A 9916-nucleotide genomic window follows, 5' to 3' on the forward strand; every position below is an offset into this window, starting at 1 on the left:
GTTTACTGAGATGTGGTGTTTGATTAGCGTATATTTTTAGATCTAAAAGTAAACTCCAATCAAATGCAGCTTATCTTATCTCTATCTAAGCGATCTGGTTGGTGGTATCCATTTTACTATAGTGTGCGCACTTGGACAGTTTCGTGAACATAAGACTTGTTCCTCGCAGCTGAACTGGCTGCACTAGTTTACCGATCAAACAAATAAATGGAGCAAACTCCTGAGATCTTCACGAAATTCATGATTATCGTGCGTGAAACTGCGTGAAAGAGAAAATACTTATTTAAGACGCCGTATTATTCACGAACGTGAATAGGCGCCAAGATATTGAAGAAGAAAAAGTAGGAGAAGGCATCTCTGCAATTTTCGAAAGATTTGAATGACTGCTGACTGTGAAGAGTAAATTTAGTGCAAGCCAGTGTAAACGGTCATGTGTATTTTATTAATTAAATAAATTAACTTTGCATATTTGGAACGTTATTATAAATATATTGAAAATGACTCTGGACTGTGCGATTAGCAACGAACAAGTAATTTTTGTTACGGGAGGTTACGATCATACTATCAAGATATGGCAACCACATACGGGCGTCTGTCAACGTACTTGTCAACATACGGATTCTGTATCCTTTATCGTATATTTTTTTGTTAAAAGTTTTATGTTTTAATGACTAGAATTAAAAAAAAAAAATTGACAGCTTTCTAAGGTTCCTTAACAAGTTTTATAGCAAGTCAATGCGTTGGATATTACACCGGACAAGTACGTTGTAGCTGCTGCTGGATATCAGCATATACGAATGTATGACTTGGCTTCAAACAATCCCAATCCGGTTATCAACTACGAGGGAGTATCGAAAAATATTACAAGTTTAGGTTTTCAGGTTTTGTATCGATGTTATATTTAAATCTAAATATAATTATTATATTTTTGGGTGCGTTTAAATATGAATATTTTTTTTTTTTTATAAACAGGAAGAAGGAAAGTGGATGTATACAGGAGGAGAAGATTGTTCGGCAAGAGTATGGGATTTAAGGTTAGCTATATACGAAAACGAAATTAATTTTTCAATACGGCAAAAATGTTGTTTTTAATACGATATTAATTTTTTATCGATAGATCTAGCAGTTTTCAGTGCCAAAGAATATTTCAAGTAACCGCGCCTGTAAATTGTGTATGTTTACATCCTAATCAAGCGGAGTTAATTGTCGGTGATCAAAGTGGAGTCATACATTTATGGGATCTTCGTTCTGATCACAATGAGCAATTGGTATGCTATCGGCAATTTGTATAGAAAAATTTTAAGTATTTTTAAATTTTATATTTTTAATTTTTTGTACTATTTTATTTGTAAACTTTTTAAAAAGCGAAAAGCATTATTAGAGATAAAATTTTTATCATTCCCTCGAATTTTTTTCGTACGTTTGTATTAAAATTATATATTATATATAATTTACATAGAAAATTATCAACAAAAATACTTAAAAATCATAAATGTAATAATCTTATAATTATGACATGATATAATTTTTCTATTTAAATAATTTTATTACAGATTCCTGAAGCTGAATCTTCAATTCAGGATATTGCAATAGATCAAGATGGTACTTACATGGCAGCAGTAAATAATAAAGGACACTGCTATATTTGGACGCTTTCCGGAGGTGTTGGAGAAGAACCTACAAAACTTAATCCTCGCCACAAGCTTTTAGCTCATAAACGTTATGCACTTCGCTGTAGATTTAGTCCCGATTCTACGTGAGTATTTCTTTATTTTTATGACACATATTTTTTTAATTTAAAATTAATTTAAGAATTTTCCCGATTAAATTATTTATATTTAAGCTACGTTTATCTCCATTAACAAAAGAACACATTTTTCTACGTTATTTGCTAAATAAAATTTATATGTGAATCGATTTATTAAGGTTGTTGGTGACAACATCGGCCGATCAAACTGCACGAATATGGAGAACAACAGATTTTTCCGAAGTACAAGTGCTTCAGCACGAGGCAAAACGTTGGGTTTGGGATGCTGCATTCAGTGCAGATACTCAATATATATTTACCGGTGAGTATTTTATCGCCTTTACGTTTTTCTTTTTAACTACCTAGATATCGAATACAAATTATTATTGTTATATGAAACCTTTGTGTTACTCACAAACACTTCATAGATTTTAATTATTTTATTTGGCATTTTACGCAGCCTCTTCAGACGGAGTTGCAAGGTTGTGGAATGCATCTACAGGAGTAGTAGAACGAGAATATGTAGGACATCAAAAGGCTGTTACAGCTCTTGCCTTTCGTGACGAAATTGTTTCCGCAAGTTAAGAATAAAAAAGTAAAAATGTTAAAAAATCGAAATTGTACTACGATACGCATAACCCCCACAAAAAAATTTATGTACTCTGTAATTTTAATTGTAATCCGATATTCACTGCCACTGAATGTATAGTATGCATGATTAATGTAAACTACGTGTTACAATGTGCAAAATACAATTAGTTTTTATTTTAATAACGTTTAAAAATATTAAATATTTAATAGGTGGTTAATTGAGTCACCTCACGATAAAAAAAAAGTTACCTCGACAATAGATCTCAAAATCAAAATGATATAGGGAGGGAGTTTTTCGCTACATTTACCGAATTTAAATTACAAACATAAATAATTAAGAATATTATACTTATTTAAAATAAAAACCAAAGTTATGAGAGAAAAAATATGTACGCGTGTGCATTTTTTTTTTTGTAATTAAATATTATATTTACTTATTTATTTTAATCAAAATCTCATTTCAACACAATTCTATTACATAGGATTTTTAATTTAGATCAATAACATATCACAGCTTTTTTGCAGAATTTTATTTCTTATATTTTAAAAATAATAGCGGTACTTTTAATAGTATCCCTATAGACGTATGAAACATACAGACAGAGCATAAGTTTATAGTAATCTTTTATTTCAAGATCGTCTTAAGTAATGTGTTAAGACCCTAATAAGCTCTGTAATTAATTAAAAAAATAATCGAACTAATGCCGAACAGTTGTTTCATTTTTGTAAAAAAAAAAAAAAAAAAATATCTATTCTGCAAATGCTGTATATCATCACCATTTTGCTTTTTATTAATTAAAACAGAATTACCGTAAGTACTTGTAAATGTACTTATTTCGCTTTACTCCTCTTTTCAACAGACTTTAAACTAATGCACGGTCAACTATATTTGAACAGTACCGAGGTTATTCTAAATATAACAAATTCTCTCTTGCCGCGAATTTGATCCTTCCTTTTGAGTTACTCTGTCTATGTGTTTTATACAATTATGATAATGTCCTTCTCGATTATGTATGTGTTTTAATCCCAATAATTGGCATCAATTAATCGCTAAGTTATCATATAAATAGGAATGCAAAAAATTCGCAAAATAATCTCTGATTAAACTTAGCTTTCTAAACGTAATTATTTCTGCTTGTTATTTTCATTCATAAATAAATACGTACACTGAATTACAATTATGTAGGATATATACGAACATTAACAGTGGTTATATCTCACCTGGTCTGATCGAGCAATAACGAAGTTGTCATTTCCACATCGTACTTAGTCTGTTTTAGGATATATACGAACATTAACAGTGGTTATATCTCATCTGCCCTGATCAAGCAATAACGAAGCTGCCATTTCTACATCGTACTTAGTCTGCTTTAATACGTTTTCACATTGTTGTTTACTAGCCAATCCCAATCTGAAATTACATAAAAGTTATTTTACAATTTTTTATTTACAAATTTACAAATAAATTAAAAAAAAAAAAAGTAAAAATACATACCTCATAAGATTTTCCAGTTTGGCCTCTCTATCTTTCGTGATCTGCTTAGCAGCTTGATTTGTATCCCAGCCAGTTGCTTGTAGCGCGGCCAATATCTCTTGTTGCGATGCGTCCGTGGTATCTTTTTGCACTTTCATAATTTTGCTCGCTCTAAACTCGTCATTTAATGACATCACCAATTGCTGGGAAGCTGCAGTAAGTGGAGGACTAGTACCAACCGGATACTGATTGACCTGTGGTAGATTCGGTTTGGCAACAGCAAAGTCGTTTAGCGTCGTCAATGTGTTTCTAATCGATGTCGAAGGTTCAGGCTGCATTAAATTGGAAGGTCCGCTTAGATTGCATTTGGCTGCAGGATAGTGACTCTGTGAATAACCGTTCTGACCAGATTTAAGTGAGCTCTGAGTTGTAGAAAGAACAGGCGGAGGAGGAGGAGGGAGGGGAGGAGGATTGTAAACCGGTGGCTGTTTCAGATAAGAACTAAAGTCACAAGTATGTCCTGAAGTGAGCAGACTCTTCTGTTGTTGTCGGTTACCAGCAGTTTCCTGAGTATGATTTTGGCCGGTTTTGCCGCTTACATTACTTGAATAATAATTTCGAAGAATGTTTTGTCGAACCGTTTTATTATAGAGTGTGTTAAACTCGTTTTGAGACAGTTGTTCTAGATTAGGAACCTGAAAATATAATATATTTAGTATAAGATTTATTTTAGTATATTTTATTTTAATATAAGATTTATTAATTCGTCTATAAATTTAATTCTCTCTATTTATAATATTTATTTAATGCACGGCACAAAATAATTTTAATTCATATAATCTGCGTTTTGTAGTCACAAAAGATTTACTCACCATTTGTTTTAATTCGGCGTATACTTGTTCAGATAAAAGTGTAGCAGGCTTCAAATGTTGGGATTGTTGCAAATCGTTCTGAATGTGAGGAATTCCATGAGTATTACTTGCGTTGGACGACACTAGTATGTTTTGAAGACAAGTTTGGGGTAACATAAAATCACTTAAATGAGGATTTGGCGTCGTACTCGGCGAGTAATTCTGGCTTGACGAATACATTTGTGCTTGACTGAAAACAGCCTTGGAGATATTGCAATGTCCGTGCTGAGAGAATTCACCTGCGCCTTTGTCAGAAACGTGATTGGCAGTCGTTTGAAACAAATTAAAATCAACACTATGAAGATAGTTCTGACCTCCGTCAGTGAATGTGGAAGCCTGACTTTCGTTCGACTTAGAAATATTGGACGCATCGCACAGAGAATAATGTCTGGCATTAGAGGAAACATTACTGCTCGTAGCGCCCTGTCGTGAATTGGCACTATCCTGATCAACACCCAAGGAATTTTGAATATAACTTTGAGTATTGAAGCAGACTTGCGTTTGATTAAATGTGGCCTTAGTAACGTTGCACGGTCCGTGTTGAGTATCGTTCACATTGTTACCAATAATATTGTTAGAAGTCCCTTCAAGTAAATTTATATTATTCTGATTAACATGCAACATGTTTTGAGAATAATTTTGATTTGTCAGACAAGCTTGCGTTTGTATAAATGTGGCCTTAGTGACATTACAAGAACCGTACTGATTTTGATCATTTGTGCTATTACCTGGAATACTGCTAGCGGTTTCTTGACTAATGCTAGCTTGAGTCACTTGAACGGGTAAATGAGATAAAGTTAACAATTGATTAACGGCCGAGCTGGCTAAGCAGACATTTGGTTGCTGAGATAAAGCTTGTGTCTGCTGCCAAATTTGATTTACTACACTCTCGGTGGCTGACTCGGACACGCATTGATCGTTCTGAAACTGCGGTCTTTGAACATTTGTGCTTTTTAGCTGCCAAGAATTTTGCACTTTATTAGGTGGCGAGGCGTTTGCCCGATCTATTGTCGTAACTGGCGACTTCGGTTTCCCCTGCGACGACGGCTTTAACACCGGGATGACTGACGAAGATCTAGTAACGTCCTCCGACGTTGAAAGTTGTTGAGTGGATGTATTTGGTCGCGGTTTCTCCAATGATGAATAATTCAGATAATTCGTAGGAGCAATTCCAGACTGTTGGCATTTGCCATTACTAGCGTTCGTGTTCTTGGTTGCTTCCTTCTCGCCCAAATGTTTTTCCAACTCGGCTAAAAAAGCCGGATCCAACTTTTTGACGACGGGGGTAACTTCTTGATGATCAGAATTAACATTCAATGACAGCTCATTCATGCTTTGTGTGAGCTCACAATTGGATTTAGGCTTTGATGGACTTACGTTCGGGCCGAGCGAAGGAGGAGCAGGAGGGGGAGGAGATGGAGCCGGAGCAGCAAACGACGATGTGGGTCTATTATTAGAAACATTAACATATGTTTGTGAGGCAGAAGTATTTCGCAAATCCTCTGGCCAGGTAGACCAATTCGATCCACCTGGACTGACTTTATCTATTTCGCTATAGTGATTAGCTATAGGAATGTCGTTATTTTCCACATTCACATTCAAGCTTGACGCACCTTGCCGACATCTTTTGTTTAAATTCATCGTGTGATGTGTCTGCAAAAAAATATAAATAAAATAAAACTATATAAAATGCAGGTTACTAAAAATTAACATTTTAATTAATTAATTTTTAACATAAAACTACTTTTATTTTATTTTATTAATATAATATTAAAACTATTTTATATTATTTTATATTATTTTATATTAATATAAAATTAATATATAATATAAAATATAATATAAAATTAATATAAAATAAAATATAAATTAATATAATATTAAAACTATTATATATTCTTAAAAAAATTTATTTTTTTGAAAACGTGTGCAACTATAAAAACGTACCTCTGTATCAGCAGAATCGAGGCTGAAACAATTAGCAATATCTTGAAGATTATCACCTCCTTCTTGATCGTTCACGTTTCCATACGTCTGCGACTTCAAATATTGATTAGCAGCTTCAACGGGCACATGACTATAATATCGTGAATGTGGCGGCTTCATGAATACCGCAGAAGTATCAAAGGGATCAGAATATGCAGGATCTACATTACCAGGAAAATTAGCATACGTTCTGCCTTCCTTGTCCTGCCAAGAAAATCTTTCGCCATCAAGAGGTTCATCTAAAATATTAACTACTCGTTTACATGCGACCTTTTGATCGCCAACGCTCATGCTTGCCGATTCCTCAGTAGATAAATCGATTAAAGTATCCTCTTGACTAATACCAGAGGCCGATGAAGTTTGCAAAACTTTAACAGGACTCGTCTTAGGATCGTTGTGCAGTTTCATATAATTAAATTGTTTTCTGGTATGCGGAGTGCCATAAGAGAATTTCTTTTTTGTCTGATTATCAGTCGAGGTTGCTACCAGCACGTCCGGAGGATCCATTGGATTTCTTAAATATACATCGTCGATGTAAACGGGGCTGCCCCAACTCTTGCCAAAGGGCGCACCATGTCCCGTATGAATAAAAGAGTTCTCCAACGGTTTGCTAATGTCTTCTGGCTGTTTTCGACGCATCGGGTCGACTAAGCAGCGCGGAAAATGCGCTATTTGAAAAGTCCGTTGATTTTGGCCTTTCCACCAATAATTCTCCGGAGATCCGTCGATGATTGCAATCTGGTCTCCCGGCTCGATTGACATTTTGCCAGTCTCTTCAAATGCGGTTAAAGCCTTCATTACATTCGGCACCATCCCCGTCAACGACTCTTTCAATAAAGCAAAAGTCGGTCTTTCCGATGGTTCTCTCGCCCAGCAACGAAGCATTAGCTTGTACATGTACGGAGGCATTGCTTCAGGTTCGTGAAGCCGCTCACCGTCACGATCGATTTTACGCAAAATTTCAGAACCATTCAAGCCTAACCACGGTTCTTCACCGAAGGTCAACATCTCCCAAAGCGTTACTCCAAACATCCAGACGTCCGATGCATGACTGAAGTGCCGAGCTTTGAGAGATTCGGGAGCGCACCAAGGAAAAGGCACTTTCTTATGCTCCGTCATGACGTAGCAGTCTTCTTGCTGCGGAAGCGCTCTCATTAAACCAAAATCACCGATTTTTACCTTGTCGACAGTGCTCAACAGAACGTTTCTGCACGCTAGGTCGCGATGCAAAAAACGTTTAGCTTCTAAATATGCCATACCCGTGGCGACTTGTAACGCGTAATTGCAAAGTGTGAGAATAGAAATTCTGCTGCATTGCTGTCGTAAATAATCAAGTAATGCGCCCAAAGGCGCAAGTTCGGTTACCATCATCATCGGTTGCGACAGCACCACGCCGTACAATCTAATTAAGTTGTGATGATCTAAAGTATGCATCGCCTGAACTTCCGATACAAAATCTTCTATAACATTCGGTTGTGTGAGGGCATCTGCTTTCAGAATTTTTACAGCGACGGCCAAAGTTCGTCCTGAAGGGGACGTCCATTCCCCTCTTCTTACCACCCCGAAGCTACCGTCGCCCAATTTAATGGATAACGTCACGTCTTTATCTTGTATAAGACATGTCAGCACCGAGGAGGTTTCGACGGACTGCGACGATCGCTTGTTACTCTTACTACTGCCGCCAGGTTTAATTTTTGTAATTAGACTTTTTTTCCATTGAGCGCTTCGTCTTTTTTTCACCGCGTCTAGTAAACGTCTAACACCCGGTTTACCCAGACCTATCTTTTCTAAATCTTCCGCTTGAACATAGTCAAAATGATGCAGACGAGTGATCTGCAAATCATCTCGAATTCGCGTGAAAAATTGAGAGAGCTGCACGTCATGTAACAGGTCCTGTAGCCATTCAATACCTTCATCGTCCGCCATAGTTGTGTTTTGTTTGTTTATTAATATTTTACATTCAAGAATATATAGATATTTTCAATGCACAAAAACCTAAAAAAAAAAAAAAAAAATAATATTAATAATAATAATAAATATATGAATTTATTTATCAATATAATTAAATGTTTGATCAATTTATTCTATTATTTATATGCATACTAAAAAAAATTGTTAAGTAAAACCTAAGTTTCAGTTATACAAATTTTGTTGCATTAAATATAATTAAATCAAACTGAATTAAAGATAATTATCGAATTTAGGGGTCTAATTTAAGTGAGTACAAATGTATTAATATTTTAGGTGAGTCCACTAAATTAAATAATTACCGAATTAACAAAAATTGACACATTAATAATATTTATGTAATAATATTCCTTTGTTTAAGTTATTTCCTTATTCTTATTTTCTACAATTTAAATGCAAAAAATACCACAGCTGATAAGATACATGAATTTTTAAGCAGATATTGATTTGTTCGAACAAACTACGCTTTATTGAATCATATACAGCGATTTAAAAATACAGCTTCAAGATAATACTAACCTGTAGATTGCTCTTGACATTTTCTTTTGTCCTGGAAGTGTTGATAATACCAGAGGATCGCTCTGACAAAGAAACCGTCAATCACTCCATTAAAATTCCTTTATGAAACATCATCTGAAGTACCGTTTTAGAAATAATACGCTCGTCTCTTTATTCTGCTGGAATTCCCAACGAGCACTTTCACTCAATAACTTTTCAATGCAATTCTCTGATTATCAGGTCTTAACCTAAGAACCTAAAAACGTAATTGTTAGTGTCCGAAATTCTGTACGCGTCCTTATCGATCATCGTGAACAAAAAACTGTGCAGTTATAAAAAAACATCAATTACAATTGTTCGCGGTCGTCAATAATTTTGTGCACACACGAGAAAGAGAATAGAGATAAACGAAAAGTTGCCAGAGTTATTTGAATTGCACATACATACTGGTACATACATACATGCATACAAGAAGACGGAGAGAGGCGGTCACAAAACATTTATCCGCTTTCGTTGCACTTCTGAACGCGACGCGAACGAACAAGAAATAGCATCAAATGCATCGTCCAATCACTAGCGTCTTCTCTTATATGCATGCTCAAGATACACAACGATTGGTCAACGAATAGCAAGAAATATGCATAGAAATTCGACATGTTGGAAATTAAGCTGTTGCATCTGATTGATTGTATTCTTTTAGATCCACAAACATTCGTCAATCAATCACTAGAGCTAAGAAAC

General features: G+C 35.0%; 2 protein-coding genes across 4 annotated transcripts; one reads left to right on the top strand and one right to left on the bottom strand.

Moving 5' to 3' along the window:
* Nucleotides 1-213: 213 nt before the first annotated feature.
* On the top strand, nt 214-2521 carry Lst8 (MTOR associated protein, LST8). The gene is made up of 7 exons (XM_070665408.1): nt 214-623; nt 729-881; nt 973-1034; nt 1118-1268; nt 1554-1756; nt 1927-2069; nt 2208-2521. The coding sequence occupies exons 1-7, from the start codon at nt 498-500 to the stop codon at nt 2330-2332; spliced, it is 963 nt and encodes a 320-aa protein (XP_070521509.1). The 5' UTR covers nt 214-497; the 3' UTR covers nt 2333-2521.
* Nucleotides 2522-2880: 359 nt separating this feature from the next.
* Nucleotides 2881-9686, bottom strand: Ack (activated Cdc42 kinase). 3 transcript variants are annotated; one of them, XM_070665392.1, is made up of 6 exons: nt 9637-9686; nt 9197-9431; nt 6671-8704; nt 4685-6376; nt 3834-4507; nt 2881-3749 (listed from the first exon to the last, which is right to left on the bottom strand). In XM_070665392.1, the coding sequence occupies exons 3-6, from the start codon at nt 8633-8635 to the stop codon at nt 3650-3652; spliced, it is 4431 nt and encodes a 1476-aa protein (XP_070521493.1). In that variant the 5' UTR covers nt 8636-8704; nt 9197-9431; nt 9637-9686; the 3' UTR covers nt 2881-3649. The 3 variants fall into 3 exon arrangements, with proteins under 3 accessions (XP_070521493.1, XP_070521492.1, XP_070521494.1); XM_070665391.1 differs by lacking the exon at nt 9637-9686 and adding an exon at nt 9527-9628; XM_070665393.1 differs by lacking the exon at nt 9637-9686 and having other exon boundaries at nt 4685-5307; nt 5452-6376; nt 9197-9628.
* Between the last annotated feature and the right edge of the window lie 230 nt (nt 9687-9916).

This window comes from Cardiocondyla obscurior, linkage group LG13 (assembly GCF_019399895.1).
Source record: "Cardiocondyla obscurior isolate alpha-2009 linkage group LG13, Cobs3.1, whole genome shotgun sequence".
In the NCBI taxonomy this organism is placed as follows: Eukaryota; Metazoa; Arthropoda; class Insecta; order Hymenoptera; family Formicidae; genus Cardiocondyla; species Cardiocondyla obscurior.